Source organism: Megalopta genalis, chromosome 4 (genome assembly GCF_051020955.1).
Source record: "Megalopta genalis isolate 19385.01 chromosome 4, iyMegGena1_principal, whole genome shotgun sequence".
In the NCBI taxonomy this organism is placed as follows: domain Eukaryota; kingdom Metazoa; phylum Arthropoda; class Insecta; order Hymenoptera; family Halictidae; genus Megalopta; species Megalopta genalis.
The window spans coordinates 23,683,478-23,708,400 of record NC_135016.1 but is presented as its reverse complement, the minus strand read 5'-3'; the positions used below and the strand labels follow the sequence as shown (position 1 = coordinate 23,708,400).

General features: G+C 44.1%; 1 protein-coding gene across 4 annotated transcripts in view; it reads right to left on the bottom strand.

Moving 5' to 3' along the window:
- Positions 1-1,729: 1,729 nt before the first annotated feature.
- LOC117223059 (protein groucho) overlaps positions 1,730-24,923 on the bottom strand; it is a 99,407-nt gene continuing 76,213 nt past the window's right edge. For all 4 annotated transcript variants that reach the window (XM_033475169.2, XM_033475170.2, XM_033475168.2 and 1 more), the window contains 5 exons: positions 20,088-20,231; positions 15,968-16,509; positions 10,126-10,401; positions 4,547-5,150; positions 1,730-2,611 (listed from right to left, as the gene is read on the bottom strand). In XM_033475169.2, the coding sequence (XP_033331060.1) occupies positions 2,504-2,611; positions 4,547-5,150; positions 10,126-10,401; positions 15,968-16,509; positions 20,088-20,231 (1,674 nt within the window). In that variant the 3' untranslated portion in view covers positions 1,730-2,503. The remainder of the gene's footprint in view (positions 2,612-4,546; positions 5,151-10,125; positions 10,402-15,967; positions 16,510-20,087; positions 20,232-24,923) is intronic.

Below are 24,923 nucleotides of genomic sequence, written 5' to 3'. Positions count from 1 at the left end.
TATTAAATAAATGAATTCGATTCGGTGGGATTTTTCTGGTCGCCGGTTCGCCGGGCGAGCGTGTCGCAGGTTAAATATTGGTCCTGAAAGTTTAAGGCGTCGGGACGCTCGGTTTCGCGCAACTGGTCTCGCCTCTTTTTTACCTGTTCCCTCCGGTAAGCTGTTTCGGTGCAGTGGCGTTTGCCCGACACCGTCATCGCGTTCGCCGCAATTTGTTTCCGGTGGGAATCGCATGCGTCGCGGCGTCCGACACGTAGTCCGCGGTTTTTTTTTTTTTTTATTGTCGGAACGGTGTCGTGATTTTCGTGACACGATCACCCTAGCGCCGGGACTAAATATTGTCGACCCCGTGTATCTTTCTCCCTCCGACGGCCGCCGCGTCGCTCCGTCGCTCGGAACGCTGACACGTTTATGGGACGCCGGCAGCTAACGCGGATGGGGTGACGCCCTTGTTTTATAGTTTTGGTGACGGCCGCGGCGGTCGCGCGTTCGAATTTCTGCGGCGCGAAATGCTCACCGCTGTTCATCGGTTTTTATGTTACAACAGCGGCGGGATAATATTTGCCCGTGGTCTTCTTTTTCCGTCGACGAACGTCCACCGCCACCGAACTGCCGGCCGTCGCCTCCGTCTTTTCGACCGGCAAAGTACAATACGCTGCAACGCGCGCGCGCGTTCAACCCCTTTGCGGTCGCAGAATTTTTTCAGCGTCGGTAAGCGACGCTTTATATAATATAAAATAATCACGTATTCCATTTAACGCGTTGACTGTCGTGCCACCCCATTGCGTGAACGACGGAATTATTTGTAAAGATCTTGTTTGTTTTCGATTGATATTTGGTTAGGATCTGCAAAATACGAGAAAATTGAAGCGAGAAAGATTTTGACCAAAGACTTTAATTTTTCAATTTTTATTTCGTTAAATATGTTCCTGCGTTTTTATGAAATCCTCCGGGGTTGCTGGATTGGCGGTGGAAGTTCTACGTGAAATTTGGTACGCGGTCGTACGGACAGAGATTTTATAGAACAAAAATTTCGAATTTGGAGTACGGGATTTTATAATCTGCGAAGACTTTAAAAATATTTCAGAGTACAGTTATACTATTTTTGATATGTTGCCGCTATTAAATGAAGAAATACAGTTTTACCTAACTTCTGCGTTTTTTACGGTTGACGTAGAAACATTTTATTTCGCATAAACGCAACCGAGCATTTTACGTAGCATTTTACGTCTTTGACGTTTCTTTGTAAAATTGTACAGTTCATTATATTTAACTAAACTAATAAAAGTCCGTATGACTTCGCGCGAATCGATATGTTCGCTTTCTCATTTCAATAAATATTTATGAAACTATAAAAATTAAATAAAATATACTATCTTAGACGAAGCGAAATAAGAAAAGATGAAAACGCAAAATTCCGTACGATATACGAATGAAGCATTTTCATTTCGTTCAGTATTCCCTTCGCGAGTCTTCTAATTTAAAAAATTAGTTTCCCAATTTTGTAGGTTTAAAACCACAAACTCCAATTTTAAGCATAGTTTTATCAACTGCGTTAACCACCAGATTCCGTCATTTTTACGTATACAATATATTACGATAAATAAAAGTTCTTACCTTTGTCGGGGCCGGTCCTCTTTCAGTGAACAGAAAAGGAGACTCGCAGAAGAAATTGTCGCAGGTTATGTCAAGGTTATTTCTAGGACACTAGGACGAATCAACAGCGTGCTTAATCTCGAGTATCACTTTTTATTTAATCTTCTCCCGTCTCGATTCTCTTATATCTTCTAAGCCTGACAATATTTACACAATTCATTTCATTAGCTCGCCTTTCGTCTCACTTTTAGGGGACGTAGAAAAATATGACGGTATGCTTAAAGACTGAAATATAATATTTATATATACATATAATATGTATACGTATATACAAAATGTACAAGGGGGGTGGTGCGACCTTAGAGGCCCGGGGGGGAGTGGGCGGGGGGAGAAACGCGATTACGAATGCCAGCGTTTATTCTAATTAACACGCGGTCTCGCCGCCGGAGGAAATTTATGCGCGCAACGAGCGGAACGAAACTGATTTCCCAGACTGCCGGCGAAAAATATTTATCTTGGGGAAACTCGATCGGTCCCGGCATATTAAGAGATCAATCCGGTCAGGAAATAAAACGATTCCCACGCAGTCGATTCAGCGATTGCTTAACGTTTCTTCGTCGATTATTAACTAAACGATTCCGATTCCGTTTCTTCTTTTTTTTCGGCAGCGTCGCGGAAGGGCGCGCGCACCCGACGTTCTCGCCGGTGAACAGAAACGACGTTCCCGGGTTCGTTCGGCTCGTTCTCGCGTCGATCATTGCCTCGCCAAGAGTAACAACAACAACAATAACAAGAACAACGGCAACAAACGTCTCTCATAATGTTGTATAAGAACTATATACACCCACGCCGTCGAGAGCCTTCTCGAGCGAGTCAGTCCGTCTTCCGGTTGCGGTCACGGCCCCGTTCAGTACATCACCTCGTAGACGGTCGCCTTCTTATCGCCGGAACCTGTCACGATGTACCTGTCGTCTGCGGATATGTCGCAGCTGAGCACCGACGACGATTCCTTCGACTGTGAACAACAAATAACGCCGGCCGTGTGAGCAACGATCCGTCGCGCGACGATCCGCCGAACACGAGCTGAACGAAACTCTCGTCGCTCGTGTTCTTATGAAAACCAACAGATTTCTAATCGAATCTGTTAGTGCGGCACACGATTATTTAACGCTAGATTTACGGAGCGCAAGAAACAGCTGTTTTATGTTAATTTGTAAAAGTAACGATGAGACGTTTATTCTGATTTTTAACAAGTGTTATTGTAACATTTGCCGCGAGTAATATATAAATTGAATAAATAACTCGTAAATGTATCTTTGCGATACGAGTAATCGTAAATTTAAAAAATCAGTGATCCGCCATTTTGACGGGTTCCGTAAATCTAGCGTTAAAGATTTATCGGTGTTATGATAATGTTATTACTCTCATTATGACAGCGGATGATTAAATTATCGCGATGGAAAAATTACTCTCTATTTTCACATAGAGTCACGGTTCAAGTACGCATATATTCTAATAAGTATTTAAGTTTTGTCCCGACTATAATCTACAGAGAACTATTATAGCGAATTATTAATCCAACGAGTTGTTTGACATGATGCTGGCACGGCTGTACATTGGTTCAAAAATTGCAGAATCATCGTCGTCATCATCGTATGTCATTGAAAACATAATAACGTTTTATAATTTTAAAAAATACACCATTGTAAGCGTATTTTTAATTCCATTCTTGACATCGAATTGGGTCCAAATAAATGACAAATATGAAGTAATAATTTAATCATCCATCTTAAATTGTGTGTCTCGCACACAGTTAATTATTGTACTTGTCGATTTTTGTCAATGACAGAGTATTGAAAAACCCTCCATCATGCTCGATATAATTCAAGATGACGAACATGGCGGGCATGGTGACTTTAATTGCACAGAAACTGTATCGTACAAGCTCGAACAGAGTGCAGAGACGAAGACGTAGACCTTAACGAAGATTTAATACGGTTTTCGCTTATTATAACTTCTGGAAATACTTAACGTAAGAAAATTTAATTTCCGTTTCGATCGTTCCAATGTTTTCATTCGTTTCTTTCTAAATCCGTACCGACTTGGAGAAACCAATATCCGATGTCAAATAATTAATATCGACCTCTCCGATCAATGCATTCAACTGTTATCTTCGTGTCAAGATTTTCAAGAATTTCTGGCTTCCGACTAATATTGGAACCGCTAAGAATACTAAGAGCCCGATGGAATACGAAATAGACACGCGAAGAGATTGTTAAGTTACTCGGGGCCTGCAAAAAATATTGAATACTTCCGTAGGTGAGAGGTTTATGCTCGTGCAATTACAGGGTAAAAAAATGTGATGCGCGAACTAGCAACTTTCTACAAAGTATCACATCGTTTAGTGCACATTGCGGGATATCCTACAATTTACGATCGAAAGTAGATAGCACAGATTTTCAATACGAAGTCAACAACCTGAGGTTACAAGTGTAACATCCATCCACTACGAAGCACAAAGGTCCTCAAAAATATTTTGTTATAATATTGTATATTATAATATATAAAAATTATATTATAAAATTATATATATAAAATTGTATATTATAAAATTATATATAAAATTGTATATTATAAAATTATATATAAATTATATATTATAATATATAATAATATTATTACAAATACTTTGTATAGAGGCTTCTTCTAACAATTGAGCAGAGTGACGAGACCTTCTCAAACACGTTTCAAAAAGTGCTGCAGTATGATAACAAAATAAAAGAATAAAATGTTCTTGGACAAGCTAATTCGGTTTTAAAATTTCTTCCTATTTACATTACTTTCGACTTACTGAAATGATTCAAGAAATAATGAAACGTGCAAGTTAGTCCCGTTCTTATTTTGCAACGGATGCGGACAATCCCGATTTCCAAGAAAATCCAATCCTTACCTGGAATATCGAAGCTCCGTAAGGCGTGCGCCACGCGTTCAGCAGGTTGTCCTTGCCGGTGGAGACGAACCACTTGCCGCAGGACGCGAATCTCAGCGACAGGACGCAGGACTCGTGCAAATGCAGTTGATACTTGTCCGGCTTGGTGGCGTGCAGCACCTCGACGTTCGAGTTCTCCATGCCGACCGCGAGCCACTCCCCTGTGGGACAGTAGCCGAGGGAGAATATCTGGGAGGTGAAGTCGTGTTGCTGGAGCTGTCTGCCTTCCCGGAGGTCCCACGAGCGGACCGTGTTGTCCAGTCCACCGGTCCAGAGCTTCGACCCGTCCGCGGATATGTCGATGCAAGACGCGCCGTCCGTGTGACCTTGGAACTGTCTGACCAAAGACTGATTTTGCAGATCCCAGACAGCGATGTTGCCGTCGCTGCAACAGCTGAAGCAGACTTTCGAGTCCGGCGAGATCGCCAGCGCGTAGCAGGCGGGGGCAGAAGAGATTAGCTCGGCCTTGATCCTCGGCGTCGGACTGGCCAGATCCCAGATGCTGAGTCGACTAGCCTCCCCGCCGACTATCAGGGTCCTGCCGTCCGGTAGCAGCTTCACCGACCTGGACATTCGACGTTCGAGACCTTTGTTAGACTACTTTCGACTTCCTTTGGTTTTGGTTTTCTTCGATGGAATTATTTGCTCGTATTTGGAAATTAACCAGTTGGCTGTGTTCGACGAGTATACTCGTCATGGAGAAATGGCAATATCTTGTGACACGACGAGTATAGTGGCGCGTAAGAAGCAGCGACCAATGGCTATTTAAATTGTAATTTTAAGGAAAACGAAAACATATTCTGAAATTTCAAGATGTTCAGAATATTTTCAGGCCAATGCTGCGCGAAGTTGTTTACATTGTTATAAAAATAAAATTAGAAAAGAATCACGGTATTGGTGTTCGACGTGCAAAGTGCCATTATATATTGTTCCTCGCTTTGCTAAATACAGCAATTTGAATTTTTAACTTTTATAAGTATTCGATTATCCCTGGGTTTTTCGTTTATTATGTATATGGTATATGTTAACGTCGAGCGAATAAGTAAATATTAGTAATAAAATTGTTAATTTTATCAAATAGAACCGTCTTTTTGATCCAATATTTTGACAGAGGCTCTTAAAATTGCAAGTTTTGTACTTGCCAATAGGCTTTCGTATGCATAAATCGCAATAAATCGTATAAAATAGAAACACTGTAGATCAGAAAATATGTTAAAAATATAATTAAAATAGCTTCGAGTGCAAAGGGTTAACCTTAGAATTGAAATAAAGATCTTGTACTGCTGTACAAGAATAACAATGCCGCAAACAATGCGCAATTTTTATCATAAGATGACGCGCGGATGAACTCGATCGGAAGAGGAACGGAAGAGAGATGTGAAACAATTTTGATTCATCGCTCTCCGTGGTCGATATAACTGCTGTTATCTAATGTTTGTTCACGAAGAAATCGGCTGCATTGTGATTTATCGCCCGAAAGATCCTACGATAAAGATGCGCGCTTGCACCGCGTCGCTCGTTTTCAAACGCGACAACCGATTGGTTCCTGGAACCGTCCGTATGTACCTAACAACGTTGACGAAGTATATAGTCGATGTCGCGCAAGTTTACTCTTCGATTTTAATTCGATTGGATAAAGGACTTTAATTTTATGAAATTTGTCAGGCAGTCGACGCGTTCGACGAAAAGCAACACGATGCGATGACACGTTTCGATACGAGACACGTCAGGGTGGCGTTGCGCGATTTCTGAATCTAGGTATAGACCATCGTCGTACTTATTCGCATAAACGATATCTCTTATTGTCAGCGTGAACTTCGATTCCATTCCGTACGAGTGTAACGTAACAAAATAATCGAAAAAGCGATCGCAACTTTGTATCGCTTAACCCCATAAACGATTCGCCAAGTTGTTCCACGATTTCAAAAGTACAAGTAACACGGTTTCATCGATTAGCCCATTGACTGCCACGCAAATTTAGCGCGTCTTGCCCTTGTCACGGTTTTATTTGAAAGAAAAAAAACACGAAGTTTTACCAAATATAATAATATTAAATTACTGATATAATATTGCAATGGCATTTACAGTATTTTTATTGAAAAATCTCTACAAAAATTCTCTACACTATATACATTTTTCATTCATCCTTTCCAATAGTTCCTAACTCGAATAGCCATTTATAGGCAATCTAAACTTGCAGCACCCACTACGAGATATCTCGTAGCTGGCAGTTTTGGTACAGACGCTTACTACGAGGTATCTCGTAGTTGCCAGTCAATGGGTTGAAGAACGTTCGAGAAATCGGTGGAATAAAATGGCGCGCGAAGCATTCGATTAGCATGCGATTACATTTTTAATAAATGTTATCGAGCAACGCGACCGTCGCGGTCTGGTCGCTTAAAGGGTTAAACGTAAATCGTTGCGACAGTGGCCCGGGAGAATGGTATCCCGGGGGTAATTTACGATATTTTCGCGCGAGCAAAAAGCAACTCGGTTGTCCACATAACGTTAATTAACCCGGGGCTACTATGTTCCGTGCTTTTTGTACGGCCGTATCGCGCGAGGATCTTAAGAACGAGTTCAACAAACACGTAAAAGGAAAAATAAAAACTCGCATCCTTTTTGTTTCAAACTTAACGACCGAGACGCGCTCAGAAATCACCTTTTTGTTTTTCTTTCTTTCTTTCTTTTTTTTTATAGAACCGCGAGATCTTGCCCTACGGTTTAGAGAACGAAACCGTCTAGGTTCGATGTTCGCCTTCTGTTTCGGTAATCGGAACACTTTTGAAGAAGCAATTAGACATCGAAAACGCTTTCCGCGCGGAGAAACAGCGTTCGGCGGTAGAGAGGATTTAAGTGGTTGTAATTCACGAGGCGGCGGTCTCTCTCGTCGCCGTTCGCCGCGCGCGTTACGAAACGCGCGAGGATAAACAAAGAATTTCACGATTCCCGTTTAATATGCAACGACGCGTCGTAAAATCGAGAGGTCCGTTCGCTCGGTTTCACCGGTTATAAAAATGATAATTATTTTTGCGCATCCGTGCGTGGCTAGATCGAGCGTGAGCGCGCGGCACTGGCCGTGATTAGCAACTGTGACTGATGGATGGATCATAAAGTACCTTTTAATGCGGGGAAGCGTGCATTACCGGGGGAAATGTATTGAATTTGCCGGTGGACTGGGCACCGGTGTTCAAAAAACCCGCTGGAGGTTCAATTACCGGCCGTATCGGCGGGCATTAACAGTCATACGGGACCGATATTATTCCGTCCCGCGACGGTGAAACGTGCAACGCTCGCAAATGCATCGTAAAAATGCCGAACATCCCGTTTATTCTATCACCGACACTTCCACGTGATTTTTCAACGTTCCACGGTGCGCCGGGAATACCGAAATACTCGACGCGCGATCGCGATGTTTCACGCGCGGCCGCACGCTTTCTGCTCATAACCGTTTCACCCTTGCGCGCTTTCGAAAATAAAAGGAAATTGGCAAAAAACGTTGTGAATATTGTCGACTCGAAAAATATCACGTAATCCCTCGCGCTCCGCGGAATTCAATTTGCAATTCATTGCTTCTTCGTAATGTTTAACATCGAAAGCGCGGCTTTTATTTATGTTTAATTGCAAACCGTCCGCGATTTTTATCGCCGATACTTCCACGATAATTCGCGTGCATCGTACGCGATTTTCCCGAGACGAATTTCTCGAACGTTGTTTCGATATTTGTCGTCGAATTTCTTTTAATTTCATTTACTCGTCGTTCATCGGTCGACCTGTAAAATCTTATCGTACGATAAAAATGGATCGGGAAATATACGAAGCTTCGATCGCTCGTGTTTTGCTGCTCTCGAATACGAGAATGTAAATTCGTACAAATTCGCTGAGCTCTAACGCGATAAAATTACACGGGTGTCGGACGGACGAAGGTGGCTGCTGGAAAACCCTTGCGTTTCCCATCAAGATTCGTTTATGAAAATTTTGTACAATTATCCGCGCCACTAACTCGAAAAGATGTAATTCGATGATACGTTTGGCTCATCGTGGATACGGGAGAAGCGTAACGGCACTATTCCACGTGGAAGAATCGACGAAGGGGACTTCGTGCTCAGGTGTATCACAAGTAAACACTCGTCTCTCTAGCGTTAAATTGAGTAATGAGAGAACCGTCGTACTGCGAACCGAGTTACCATTGCACAGACGAGGTCTGTCGTTATCGCGAATGAATAATATATGAGCGCCGACTGTTCAAAAGTTTGCCAGTCAACCCTTTGTCTTGTAACAACGGGCCAGGCGGCTGGCTCCCCATTTTGATTTCGCCTCGACTTCGACGCATAGAAATGCGTCGTTTTTATTCGGGATCAAACGGCGATCTCCTGCTTCTGCTTTAGTAAATTCATCGTCGATTCTTTTGAATAAACTGCTAAAATCGTTTCACTTTCATACGTTTGCCCAGTTTTCTCTTGAAAACATATCGAACACCGATGAATATCGAAAAACGGGAACGACTGACAATAAAATATCAGAGCGTGTCTACGCCGCGCGCATTTCTAATTTATGTTCGCTACGCAATATACCGTTGGAAAGCGCAAATACCGCTCTTTCGATTTAACTTGCCCGCGACTTACGGCACGCCGGTGAAAAGAAAACAAATTCGCACGATTTAGACGAATTTACGGTGGAACGTAAAACGGTACGATCCGTTTGTAGTTATTAATCCTATAACCGACGATTCGATTGCAACGAAAACTGATGCGTAAAATAGCTCGAACCTTTGCACTCGGCTGGTGACTCCGACTCGCCGTTTAAAATTGTTACGTAATGTTTCCAAATAATTGTGTTCCAAATTATCGAATTCGTTTATACTTCAAAACAAAATTGTCCGTCGCGCCACGATGAATTTTCTTTTATGCGATACATATAATGTTGAAATATTATCTGCAATAGATAAGTTACAGTGTATAACCATGTTCGACATGTTAATTGCGACATGATGATAATACAAAATTTTAGATATTGACACATTTGTTTGAAATTATATATATATATTTCTATCAATTTGGGCGCGCCGGTCACCGGTGGCCCCCATGGCGTCACCGCCAAGTTAGGTGCCGGTCACCGGTGACCCCCGTGGCATTCAACGTGTTAAATAAAATGCACTCGATAAGTCGTACAAAATGAAGATACTGCAAGTTAGAAAATCTATTTTGAATTCACAGTTGAAAAAGTTAAATTCGCGAGTGCAATGCGTTAATTTTATAGAATCGTTTAGGGTGTTGATATGTCTTCCGCACAAACGTCGACGCGGTGTAATTACAAGAAAAACGAATTCGCGGAGATCTTTTCGTTTCCGACCGGCGCCGTACCTTGCACTTTACAAATTGCAGATTTTGTACCTTATCGATGCATAAAGATTCGTGCGCGGTAGGAGGGGTTCTCGGATCAAGATAGGAGCGAAGGGTGACGGTAGAGGCGCGGAGAGAGAAAAAAAGAAGAGAAAAAGAAACGCGAACCGAATGAATTCGCAAGGGAGAACCACTGACCTGATGTAGTTATCAGGCTGCAGACAGTCGAGCTGCGATACCGACTTGGTGCTTCCTGTGCCGCCCTGTCCGATGTCCCAGACCTTGACGCATCCTTTGCCGCCGGTGTACACGTACTTGGTCGGATTCGAGATCGTGACGGCGCACACGACCTCCCCGTGACTGAGGGTATTAATTTGCCGCGCATGACGCGGTATCCCCTGCGCGATCAGCGCATCCGGTGGGAAGGGCACCGGCTGCATCTGGCCCTCGCTCGACACGTGGAAGCTGTACGCACTGGAACACAGATCGGGAGAAAAAAATGCGACTCGTGCGGCGAACAGGCGTGTTTACCACCGGCGATAGGCTGGTTCCCCACAAGGCAGAATCGCTAGCTGGCAAGCTAGTCGCGCGCGGCCCCGCATAACTCGATGGCTTGTTCGGTAATGAATCGTGTGAACTTCCTTATGGGGTTACGCCTACCCAGAAACTGAAAAATTTCAGATCTTTCGGTATTCGCGTTTCCTCGGAGAACTTCGGTCGGCTGTCGAACGTTCGCCGAGAGGAGGGTAGCCCACTTTGGACCTGGACCTGTTGTTCGACCACTGGGTATCATCGGGGGGAAAAGTATCGTAATTGCAGCGGAAACTCGATTAGCTGAACATATTTCATATGGAAACTGTCCAGTCGTTCTTGTAGATCGATAAAGATCTAGTCTGCGGATAATTAAGCGGATTACACGATCGCAGTAATCGCAGTGGCGTAAGAAATAATTTGCTGATCGCGAGAAACAGGAAGCGTTATGCTTTACTAACGCGTGTGTCGTCTATCGATCAAACTCATTGTTAACGCTCGAACGACGGACTCGGGGTCCATTCGGATCCAGGCTGGAAAAATTGATATCCGAATGTCGAGTTTCTGATAACTAATTTCAATGTTCACGTGTTACAGCAAAGCCTGTAGAAATGCTGAGGTATCTAGAAGGAATGTTATAAAATATATATGTGGAAAAAAATTGACAAATAATAAGATAAACCGAGATATATCGAGTTATATTTTATCAGAAAGAACCGCCGTTGAGATAATTTAGAGTTAAGTTGATTTATAGTAACTTTGTAATTCGTTTCACTTGTGCAATTAACATTTTGGCATTTATTAGACCACATTTTAAGAGACGCGACAAAAATTCCGAACACGTCAGACACGCCACTATGATTTCTGAGCCACCGATCGTAACAGAGGTTCTTCTGTTATAATAGTATCGTTATAAATAGACTGCGGGTTCGATGCATTTATGGGAAAATTGAGTATAGTTGCAATTTCAAATACTAGTTTAAAATGCTACTAATTTAGCGTTGATTCAAAAATTATTACTGAAAGAAAAAAGCTATTCACGAGAAAGAAAGAAACGAAATTTAATTTCTAATTTTTGCAATTGACGCGGCAATTTTTATTTCCCATAAAAATCCGCAGTCTGGTTATAAGTTCCACCTGCAATCTTACAGAGTTTGTGAGCAACACGTTCGCTGGTCCAAACCAGGCTACACTCTCGCGCGCACGCGAGAAACATCGAACATTTGATACAAAAAGGAACAAGAACACGCTGAACGTTTCATAAACAAGATCTGTCTTGATTTTAACGAAAATTCGTCGAACGGTTCGTCGATCGAGTTCTTATTGCTTTTCAATGAATCTTTCGTCTACCCGAAAACGGTGAAGAATTCGTATGCACAACCAGCACCGTCTTTGAAATTGTAATTATTATCAATATATTTCTATCGTGCAGCGGTCGCGCATATTAATCGTGAATCATAAATGACAAGGTAGATGGATTCAACGGTGCAACGATGATAATGTAACAAACAGAATAATATTCCCTTCCTATGATCGCACTGTTGGGTCTGATAACGCGATTTCAAAGAGCAGCCTGCGCGATATTCTCAACCGTTCGCCGATGTTCCATTGTGCAAGGGTTGAGAATGAGCCACGTACCGTTAACCAGCTTTACAAAATAACATCGTAACAGAGGCGCGATCGTTGGAAGGGTGCCGAGCAACCGAAACGAGCGACTGTATTCGCGTCTTTTCGATTTATTTAAAATCCGCGTCGCTCCGCGAATAACTTGAAAGGTTTGACGACCGCGCGTCAGCCCGAATCCGATACCGGAAGTCGAAATCCATTATTCACCCGATCAAGTCGCTAAAATATCGCTTACACATCGGGCGACACCGTAACGAAAATATATCTGGAGGCTGGAATAAATAATGGGGTGATTAATTGGCGGCATCGATCGAAACGAACGCGACATTCCCTATCGCGTCTATCTATGCAGTTTTCGATGTCGTATATTATCTTGTACATTAATGGACGCGGAGGAAAAAACGAGGGGGGAGGAAAAAAAAGAGACGCTGTTACATACATCCGTTGTGTGCAACATTTCATGTCGTATCGCTCTTTATCTTGACCGTTAATCTCGTCGCACAGACATTTGCTTTAAACTAAAAAATATTGATAACGCCGCGTGTTCTGACCGCTCGCAGCCACAATAAACAATAGGGTCGCGGAATTTTCATAGTAAACGGAAATCCCGGATAAATCGTGGTCCGGTTCACCCGGGCATTAACAAAAATGTTATCGAACCGGTCCGGCGGAATATTTTATGGTCCAGTGTACAAAGCGTTTCAGGTTTTCCGTTCTTTCTTTTGGGTTTCCAACGCGCTGTTTTACTCTCGATTTTCGTTAATTATGATCCGTTTTGCGAAATTAGATACCCGAAGACACATGTAACAGTTGCGTAAATTCACTTTAACAGGGTGGAAATTAACCCTCTGTTATTCGGCTATTTTTTTGTTTCATTTCTATAATTCGCAAACTGTACGAGATAGAAAAAAGGCTCGAAACAAAAGTTACTTTTTTTGTCCAAACCTGTTGTCTGGTATATGAAAAATATCCATTTGTTTGTAACCTTTTCAAAATTGTTTAAAAAATTAACAAATCGTATATCGCACGATAGATTTGGACAACTTTCGTTTGAAAACTTGTTCTCTAACTTGTACAGTTTATGAATTATAAAAATAATCAAATAGAGGTCCCCAAAGTTTCAGGAATTTTTTAAATGTCCGGATTGGTATCATCTGAATAAGAGAAATGTAAAATATATAGCAGATAGATTTAAACGAATAATGTTGTCTTAAATCTATTAAAATTTTAACAATCGTCACTGATGCAAATAATTTTAATTCTGCACAACGATTAACAGTCTAATCGTTCTTACGTACAAGAACATCAAAGGATTCCTATAGATAACTTGTTATTATCACGATTACGTGCTAGGTAAAAAACAAATGCATCGCTAATTCGTAAATCTCAGATTTTCCAACAAGAAGTTATCTCCATATTTTCTTCGTAGAACCGCGACTGCTCGAATTGATGCAGAAAAACCGGAAAACCTGTGTAAACGTTTCCTGCTTCTTTCGACAACAGAAGAACTGCGAAAAAAAAAGATCGAATCCGTATGAATATGCGATTTCGTCCCTGAGAGCTTGAAATATTCTTCCATCTGCTGGAATCTTCCACGGTCTGCGCAGAGTTTCGCGAGAGGATTTATTCGTTCGGTTCGGTCGCGTCTATAAACGCGCTAAATATATTTAATATCCTTCGTCCAATATTATACGACGCGCAGTCGAAAGGTCTTATCTTAAGGCACCGACGCATTTTCGATCTACAGGAAAGCAAACAGCTTGTAGTTACTTAGCCTTCGTTCAATTTAGATTTGTTTGGAGAACTGGTTACGAGTCTCGGGACGCACGTCACTTGCCAAACCCGAGAGATATCGTCCGCATTGAACGACAAGGTAAACGGAACACCTTCGCGTGTATGTATAGCTGGGAAAATGATCTACATTCTCATCGAAGCATCGGTCGCGGGACTTGAAATAGACGACGCATCCCGCCGTCCGATTAGCAACCGTGTCGCTACTTTCGAATTACGACGCTAGGATCCAATTTGAAAAGCAGCGGAGTTTCATTCGCGACTCGTCGGTCGAGCGATTACAGTAAATTCTCCCTGATTGACGGTCGGATTGCGCACAAAAATGGACAATTTGAGAAGAGGAGATACGATTATTCGAGCCTTGCCAGATGTTCGCAATTGGCGACTACAAAAACGAGCCGCGATTAAGGAGAATTCACTATAGTACATTCCTCGCGTGTATACAGGGAGTCTCAAAAATGTCTCGCAATCTGGTGGATTCCACAGATCATTTGAAGCAACTTCTTCCTTTGCAAAAATTTTCTTCGATGCACCGTTAACGAGTTATTAACGAAAAACAGTGACCAATGAGAGACGAACTCAGCTCGCGCTAGGCGGTCGAGCGGTCGAATCCCAGCTCAGCTGGCGCGAGGCGGCCGAGCGGCCGAATCCCAGTTCCGCTCATTGGCTCGGCCCTTTTCGTTAATAACTCGTTAATGGTGCCTCGGAGAAAATTTTTGTAAAGGAAAAAGTTGCTTCGAACGATCCGAGGAACCCGCCACTTTCGGATTGCGAGACAGTTTTGGGACACCCTGTATATCAACGTACTTCCAAATCGAAGATCTTTACGACTCGTACGAGTAATTTTTTCGTACGTAATTTTTTCTGAAAAATTAAGCTACAAACAGACGGCGCGGATCATCGCGCAATATAAAAAAGTGCGCAATTGTAAGTCGGCTGCGGAACACAGAAGTGAAATGACAAGCGTGCTTCTCCATTTTTTGGAAAATTACGCGTACCTTAATCGTTTCCGACGTCGCAGAATTTTCTATTTCGTCGCCCGACTTTCCTCGCAAAGCTGCGCGTTTATGAATATCGTATAAACTAAACGCGACGATATACAGGAAGGAAAGTACGAAGCTCGTGTTTCATCAAGATCAAAATAGACATCGATTATGTGACAGGAAACGTGGCTCACCATCGCCGCGCGTTACTCGACGGACACCGAAACACGGTACACAGAGAGGGAATACATACTGTTCGCGACTTCGCCGGCGCGCTTATCGAACCCAACACCGGCAAAACTCGTGGCAAATACAGCAATGTCTCGCTAACTGACGCAAAGATTGTGCACAAAAATGGACAATTGGAGGCGAGAAGATACGATTGTTCGAGCCTCGACATAACCTTGACAATTCGTAACTATAAAAATGAACCGCAAGGCTCGAATGTTGGAATTTCAACGATGACCCATCGAACTGTTTTATGACCCTTTTGTGAGGATGAGCCGTTGGCGACATAGGCCCAGGTCGGCTCAGACGATAGTTAGTTCAAAAGTAGAAACCGAACCGTGAGGTTGCCACCTCGGGATTTCACCAACACCATATTTTCTGTATCTCTGTAGTTTTGTAATATATCACCATCATTTATTTTACTGGATACGCGAATGTTCTGGAGTAGAATTTGTAATTCTGAATAAAGTGCTTTTAAGTATCGTTTCATTTTACAACATCGAACAATCAAATTTCCTCTTCCAAAAATTGTCCATTTTTGTGGACGATCGGAGCGTCAATTAGAGAGACATCACGGTAAAGCGAAGATCGTACGGCAATGTTTCACAATGCACGGCTCGCGCCGAATCGAAGGCCTGACATGGTAGGCAAAAAACACGGAAAATTTGACAGCGATGCTCTTTTCACGAAAACGAAATCGTACAGCTGTTCGAAATGTCCAAGAGCGCGTCGTCCGTCTCGTGCGTAAGAAAGTCTCGTCGCAATTTCGCGTCGAAGAGGTTTTATTCAAATCAAGCCAGGCCGAGCGGACCGGCAATAAAGGCCGAGCTGTATCCGAAGGATGACGGGTTCTAAAGAGCGTGTCGAGGATGTGTACTCACGGTTTGCCTCCGGGTACTCCGACCGATCCCATGGGAGTCCTCATGGCCACGTGGGGATCGTAGAGCTGCGAAGGCGGTGCTCTAGGCGCCACGTAGCCGTTATAGCCCATCATGTCGACGTGAGGATGTTGGCCAGCTGGTGCCAGATGGTGAGACGGAGGCCCGGGAGGATAGTGCTGGAGATAGGCGCTCGGCACACCGGGAGGCGGCGGCCCCTGAAGTAGTTTCCCCGAACCCGAGGGTTTCAGACCGGCTGCGCCGATCGCCGAGCCAGAGGTAGGCGTCAAAGGCTTCGAGATCGGTGTGGTTGGCTTCTCCCGATCCTCCATCTTCTTCGCGGACGGGGTGCTCGCGTTGCTGCTCGTCCCACTTCTAGGAGAGTGGGGCGGAACGTCTTTTTTCGTCTGAATGCTGGCGCTCATGGCGGGCACCTTGTCCAGCCCGTTCTCCCGGGGCGACGTCGTTCCGTTTACCACTGGGCTGGTTGGTCCCTCGCTGGCGTCGTCCACCACCAGGTCCTGATCACTTTTTTCGCCGTCGCTCTGTCAGAGCAATAATAATTCGATTAGCATTTCTCGGCTATTTAACGCTAACCCGTGTCATCGTCGCCGGTCGAATGACCGGTACGACGATTCTTGTTCGGCGATTATTGATATTACAAAGACACATCCACCGGAAACCGTTCGATAAATTTATTCATTCCAACATATGTTAATATAAAAATTGAGAAATATCTAAATAAGTGCGATACTGTAATTCGTGTAAGGCGACGCAGTCACTTTTAACCATTCGGTACGATTAGTGCTAACCGGTTCACCGGTATCACAATTTCTATTTTAAAATTGTTGAAATTGTTAAATTTCCTAGTTCAAACATACAAGTTGTCCCATAATTGTGTCGACATCCGAAGAGGAGTGATTCGTGAGTTTATTTGAAGCAACTTTTTCCTTAGCGAAAATGTTCTACGAGGCTTTGTTTACGAGTTATTAACGAAAAACAGTGACCAATAAGAGGCGAGCTCAGCTGGCGCTAGGCGGCCGACCTAACAACGCCAGCGGTCGAGCGGTCGAATCCCGGCTCAGCTGGCGCGAGGCGGCCGAGCCAATCTCCCGGAACTGAGCTTCGTCCGCTCATTGGCTCGCGCCGGCCGAGCTCTCCTCTCATTGGTCATCGTTTTTTCTTTAATGACTCGTAAACGGAGCCGTGGATTGCATTTTCGCTAAGGAAAGAGTTACTTCAAATCATCTCAGGTATCACCTTCTTCCAAGTGTTAACATAATTACCTTGTCTAAAATATTGTGTAATTATTTGTCTAATAAATTAGACAATCGTATTGACTCAGTCTTGTTATTTCTATACGACAAACATGTTAGTCGGTTTTAATGCTCGGTAAGTTTAGTGTCAAGGCCAAATGTAACCCTTGTCGCGCCAACTAATAATCACTCGTGCGTTTTTAACCCCTTGCCGTATACTTGAAAGAGCCCGACTCCTGATGGAGATATTTTGGAGATCGAGATTACTTTAGTTTAAAATCCTATCCCCCGCGTCACCAATATTTAATCGTTCAAACAAATGTTTGCACACGGATAAATATAAATTTCCGCTTACTTCTAAAGAAGCTATTATCATCGAAGGACTTCTAATCGTTACAACTATGAAGATAATGGCACAGCAAGAGGTTAATATGCCGGGTGAATCTAGGATTGGGCTCTAGTTCTCCGAGTAACTCTTCCTATTGCAGATAGGAACAAATCTCATCGCACAAGTTTGCGCTATTTATCAAACAGTATCGTGCAACAACTTTTAATATTTTTGGAGCAATAAGGTTTAACATATATATAACATAAGGTTTCATATACCATGCTTGTTTATGGACACTTTTGGATTTCCGTTCTCACACTTTCCAGAAAACGGCAATATTCCGAAAAGGTACAAGATGTCTAATCTCTTTTTATCAATGTACACAGACAAAAATACACAAGTATAACAGTATAATGTAGACGGAATAAGATTACAGTACACAGGAATGCATTGTGTTTCGTGCACTTACATTTCTAGCGTAAAATTCACAGTCTGCCGGACAATATTGAATCATGCAGCTCCGGAGAAATTATCTCCACTTTTCCCGAATCAGCAGATAAAACACACCGTGCATGCTGGCGATGTTGGCACAACGTTGCGATAATTTTTGCAGATATGTCTCTTCGATATTCTGATTAAAAGTTTTGGCAAACCCCGAGCGGACTTCTCGAAAATCAATCGAATCGATCTACAAGATACTAACAAGAGATGGAATCGTAAACGTTTTTATTTTTGCAGTGTGAATATTTGAAATTAATTTCGTCGTGCACGCTTAAGATATGCAGACATACGATGATGCTGCGTAAAAGAACGAAGAACGAATTTTATGTTACAGGTATGTTTTTGGTCTTCCTGTGTCTATCGACCTAAAAACTATCTTCGATTGTACCTTCGAATAAAAAGAGAAGAATGATTAATTTTAACGTTCGATGCGTTCCGTGATCGGCAAAAGGACCTACGCCGTCCTCCGTAAGAGCTCGAACGAGCCTAGAGAATTTCTAAAATCTGCACCATGTTTTGTGATTCCCAAAGCCCGATTGCGTTAGTTTAGACTTAACGGAACGAAGGATTTACTACCGACTGAGAGAATGTTTGTCGAATACACATCGCGAAGTTTGCATATCAAAGTTACATATTGGTTAAGCTAATCAGCGTTATCTTATTTAACGTCTCGAATACGGTTCAACGCTTCTTTCGCGCTAGTATTCTATCAAAATAATGATAATTACATCATCGTTGTTGTACGATAGTGGTTTAATTAAAACACCTTGTCAGTCGTTATCTCCGGTAAACACGAAGATCTCGAGAGGAGAATGGAAGCGTCGACATCCGAGAGAAATTCGTTACGATTTACGCGTTACACCGCGCTCGGTCCCTTCGAATCTCGGATCATTTTGCAACGACTTCGTCGAGAACGTTGTACCAAACTGTAATCTCGCCGATAATCGATAAATGCTTGTCGAGCAAATAAACCTACTTGATTTCCGATAAAAATTGCAAGAGTACATCGATTTAATAATTTCCAAGCAGAGCACACTAATGCGATTCCTATAATGCCAGCGTGTGACATAACTTCGGATTATATTAATCGGCTGCCCGTACAAGGGTTATCACAATGGCCGACAATCTTCGGCCAGGTTTTGTAAATTAATTTTTATCGCGACACGTTCGAGTGAACGACTTATTCGATTAGAACTTGCACGATGCATTTTATCTTTCCAGATACGATTTCCAGTACATCGATTTCGTTCGGCCGATTAGCCGTTTTCCGACGAGCGCGATGTTTTGGATATTCGAAGGCCAAGGCGAAATAAAACGAACGAATGGAAGAATACGAATAATTATTCTGAGGAAACTATGATACAATACATGTTTTTAATAAATTTACAATTTATCGTTTCCGTAGGTAAAATCTATTATTGAAATGGGTCCCACATGCTACGGATACCCTGTACATTGTCCGGGTTAGATAATATCCTCGTTATCGCTTACTTTTTGCCACAGATTTTAGGTACACGCTTTCGATATAACAATAATTGACAACAGCCAGACGTAAGAAAACAAAGCGTTGTTCGTCGATATCGATTACCGGCGAACCAAAATAAAATTCTGATCGTCGATAAAATGGTTGCTCGTAATCGTTATGTATAATTCTAACAATCGGTAATGGTTATTCATAACGAAAAACTACGTTTTCGACAATTATAATGGTTACCGGCATATCGAATTAACATTCTCGTCATCGATAATTGTCGTTTGTAACAAAGAAACAATTTACCGTTATCTATAACGGTTATTTGTGACCGAAAGCTATTCCCGTCGTTTCTAACGGTTATAGATAAACAAAAATTATTTCCGTCATCTCTAATGATCATCGATAACTAGAGCACATAAAAGTCCATTCCTTCTCCAATCGTGGCATATTTTTTTCCTTTTTAAATTTCCTTTCAAATTTAACGACTGTTTAATTATTTACTTAATATCTATCATTTACTTTTTGTTTCCGGAGGAATGAGAGGAAGCCAGAGTAGATACTCACGTGGCCGATGTCTTTATCCTGTTCCTTTTTCATTTTCTTGATGTGCATAGGGTGGTCGTGATGATTCTGAGAATGGTGGGAATGGTGGGTCTCCTGCGGTGTTCGCGGCCGACTGTATTTATCACCGGGCGATATCGAACTCCTCTGTAACGTGACGAAAATTACGTTTCGCGCGAAGCCGTGGACACGAACCGCGAAGCGGATAGATCGCGGCTGATCGGCGCGGCTTGGCGCGGCGCGCGTCTCGATCGTATCGGGCCCGCCGGGAAAATACGTTCCGCCGGCACACAGGCCGTCGGGAAACGAGTTTTTGATTTATACGGGCGATTAAACGGGCCGCGGGCCGAGGAAGAAGCGTGCTAACGACGGCCGGAGCAAGAAGACACGCGTTTGCCCGAACGCGCGCGCAACAACCGCGCCGCTCGCAAGCCTCGTTAATCTCTAGTTAAATAACAGAGAACCAGCGCGGACCGAAACAACGGGTTACCCGTGTGTTTCCTGCGGTCCGATCAACGTGACAAAACCGTAATTACCTGCGTCGACGGTTATTATCAATTGTCACGCGAGCCCGTTCGCGATAATCGATTTCGACTTCGCTGCGCACCGCGCCGCGCCGCGCCGTTTCAATGCCACCGGAACAGGATTTTCAGCGTTTCGCGTTCTTGAATGGCGTATCGACGAGACGAAGCCACTGAATACGACCGCGATCATTTCGAAACGGGCTATAACGATGTGCTCGATGGTTTAACCGTTGCTTTAACCGTGGTTAATTTAATTAACCCGAGGAACGGTCTGCCAACCGGACGAACGTTGCCGGAAAAACCTTTCCTCGCCGGTCCCATGTTGAATTACTTATCGCGCGATCAACCCCTTGTCGCGCCGTTTTCATCGCAGTTGTTGCAACGATCGGATATTTTTCGATTCGCAATTGTTTCTTAGACGAAAAAGAAAATTCAGAATCGTCGTGCGATCGCAGTTACTCGAATGCTTGCAGGCTTACGCATAAGTTCGTAGCTCGAACAAATTGTATGCACCGTCTTGTACGTATTTACGAATAATTTGTTCATTTTTATAAATAAAAGCAAATCATTTACGACTCGAATCACCGCTTCTTTTACATCAGCGTAACACGATCGAATTTATGAAAAATATTCAGGTAGGAATTTTTTAAACCGATTCCTCGTCTGATTTACGGGACTGACAAAGGGTTAAATATCGATGACAAGACATGAAAGAACGAAAGTAAAATTCACTCTTAACCCGTCGCAATTTAAAAATGCAAAAAAGAATTAGATCAAGATTATAAATCTCGACCCAAAGTTTACAATGATTTCAAACGAAATAGCGGGCATTCTTAATACTTTCATGGAGCACGTGATATGTTCTCGCTATTTTAATGCCTGTATTCGATTTACAAGTTGCAGTTTTTGAAAGAAAAAAATTTGAAGTGTCCCGAAAGTGGGACATTGGCGGATAATGGGTTAAATTGGGGCTGCTAGAGACCGTCGTCGCGAGTCAAACTCGTCGAAGTACTATAAACGATTAAGATCGCTGAACGAAGAAATCCTCAAAAAAAAAAGAAAAATAAAACTTCGTCGAAAGAGATCTTCCGCGAAGCCGTGTTCTCGCAAGGAATTTACGAATTCGATCGTTCGTCTTTTCGGCATGCTTCGCCGGTGTGCCAATTTCACGCGAAAGGACAAATTAAATAGCTGGCGTCGCAGCGGTACGTCGGTAAGAATCCCGCATGCCAAAGCCGATAAATTTCGACCGATCGTCGTAAACCCGTCGACCGAACGGTTTCACGTTCGCTTCCGAAGCAAGACAAGCTAATCGAAATTAAATACGCGCGTTCGAACGCGATGACCTTGGAATCGAATCGCGACGGGCTATTTCGAAAATACGTCGCTACCGAATCACCGAACTCGGACAAGGCCTCGTCTCCGATCGGTGTGGCCGCGTACCGAAGGAAATCTCGCGAAGCATCGTCCGCGGTAGAGCGGAATCGGCTGTCGTTTTATCCGGGAGCCGGGCTCGCGTGATTCGGCGTTTCGCCGTTCGAATCGGGGCTTGCGCTGAAATTTGCATTTTTATGCAACCGGCACGCGACGTTTACGGGCACCGTTCAATTCCCCGGGGGTCGGTAAATGTAATCAGCGGTGGACAACAGCTTGTCACGAGCGGCGCAGCTCCGGTGAACGGGGATATAGCAGCATCGGAGGGTCGGCCCGAGGCGTCTACGGGAACACCGCGCGCGGCGCATAGAGAGAGAATTAAAGGAAGCGCGATACCAGAGGTGGAGGAGGAGGAGGAGGAGGAGGAGGTGGCGGTGGAACGGTCGGACAAGAGAAAAAAACGAGACGGAAAAGAGAAGAAAAGGGAGGAGAGGAGAAGAAAAGGGAAGAGAGAGAAGGGACAGGAGGTGGATGCTTTGGGAAGAGGTCGATAATGATTATAGAGTCGGCGGAGCGCGGGAGAGAACGAAACGAGGAGACACGCTTCTATACGCACGCACACGCGGAGGCTCGGCCCGGCAAACACACAAAGAGCGAGAACAGGGACGAGAAAGGAACCGAGGAAACTGCCCGAGGATAGGTCGAATAAGGAGAGAGGAAAATAGAATGGCGAGAGGTAGAATGAGAGGGCGTCGATGGGCGTTTCGCGGTCCCGCGATGATTACAGGCTCGGCAAACCTATAATACACGCTGCTATCTCCCCCCCCCCCGTTTCCACCTCCCCTTCTTTATGGCTGCTCCGGCTCTTTCCATTATTTTTTTCTGCCTACCACTCCTCGTCGGTCCCTCTGTCCGCCGTCTTCGTTCGAACCGGGCCGCTCCGTTCCTCCCGGCCGCGCGAGCGAGCGAGCTCGCAAGAAGATCGTTACTTGCATTTTCTACGGGCGAGAGCCGTGCCTTCCCCTCGGCTACGAGAAAACTTTCTGGACGAGGATCATCCGGTGGACCGGCCCCGACACGCGGACCTTATCCCCGGTGCCCGATACCATCGAGTCTAGCATTCGCCCGTAATTACTTTCCTAACTTTATTGCCGCCCGATCCCGATCTGCCTCCCATCCCCCTCGGCTTCGCTGCGCAACGATTTACCGGCTGGATTTTTAATTGACCAATAAGTGGTCCGCTATTTTACTAGTTCTCGGGGCGGGGATGTTTCTCCTCTGTAACGTCGCGCGAGACCGGAGACGCTCCGGACGACTGGGAATGCCGATTTTTGGACTCGCGCGGACCGGCCAACGAACACTGAACGGTTTGGAAAAGTCACGGCTCGTTCATTTTCAATCTTTTTCGTTTCTTTCTTTCCGCAGGTTGCGGAGCATCCCTTGGAGATCGACGTGGCTGCGCGCGCGATGTCCGGCAACGAGCACATCTCGCGGAGTTTTTAATCGCTTCTTTAAAAAATTCATCGTTGAAACTCGAGGAAGATAGCCGGGGGTAAGTGAGCCGATGGGAAATGCTGTGGAAGGAGCCCGTATTTGCGGGCAGGAAAACGACGGCCATTTCGGGGACGTTGTTGTTCGCGCACGATACCGATACCATTGATTATATTTCCAAATGAAATAATAAAAAGTTTGAGAAACATGTGTTTGCGAAAGAGATTTTCGTTTCGTGTCGTTCGCGTCATTCATCGGCCACCCTGTATTCGCACTACGGTAATTTCTAGGATCTTTTGTTGTAATTACGGTATATAACGTCCAACATTCGTCTTCAACTATTATTACCTAAAGACACGTTTTGGCGCGACTACATGCGCGAAAGTACAGTAAATTCTCCCTAATTATCCCTCAGATTGTAAACGCAAACGGAGAAATTGGGAAGAGGAGACACGATTGTTCCAGCCTCGCGACTCGTTTTTATAATTGCCGACAATCGGCGACTATGAAAACTGTATAATCCTCTTCCCAAATTGTCCACTTTTGTTTACAGGCTGAGGGACAACAGGGAAAAAATTTACTGCTATTATGTTCTCAGTGTTTCCTGCGACACCGCCGCGGCGTTTCAAAATGTTATTTTTTCCGGCGCAAGGGGATGGAAATGCTAGACCGCGTTTCCCCAGGGCAGGGAGCACGCCGGGGAAAGAAGAGTCGGCGGTGTTCTTAACGGCGGTTAGGGTTTTTTCCTCGCTGCCCTCTTTTCTCATGTCGCCACTTTATACTACTCTCTCTCTCTCTCTCTCTCTCTCTCTCTCTCTCTCTCTCTCTCTCCCCCTCTCCCGCGTTCGTCGAAAACATAATTGCGCGTACATGGCAGACACTCGCGAGAGAAGCACGCTGAAGCACTCGTTGTACCCTTCACGCGCACGAAAAGTTACACGCGTGTAACGTACCTGTAATACACGGGGGTCACGTCGCGAGTACTCGTGCCGCGTCGAGCACCTTGTACGTGCGTTAAGTTGCGTTACGCACGGCTCCACGTGCATACAACGAGAGCTGCGACCGGGATTAGGAATAGTTACGAGCGGACGATTTGGAGCGAACGGGTCGGGCAAAAGAATAATTCTGTGCCGAACGAAGCGGGATCGTGCTGTGCGAGCGCGCAGGCTGCTCTCGGGACGAACGGACACCGAGCTTTCGACCCCGACGAGCATCGGAGCTCGGAAACGTTGCAATCGGTCAATTAGGATCGCTGGAAGGTACCGTTGCTTTTCGTGACTGCACTTTGTCTATCGAAGAGTCGTGTTCGGTGTTTTTGTAATTGTCTGCGGTTCTAATGGATTTGCGATGAAAATAGGTTGGTGAAATTTAAAACCGTACAGAGATTAGACGAAGTTAGTATCATCTGTATATTATTAGGAGCTCGCTAAAACGATTAAACAGAGAACGA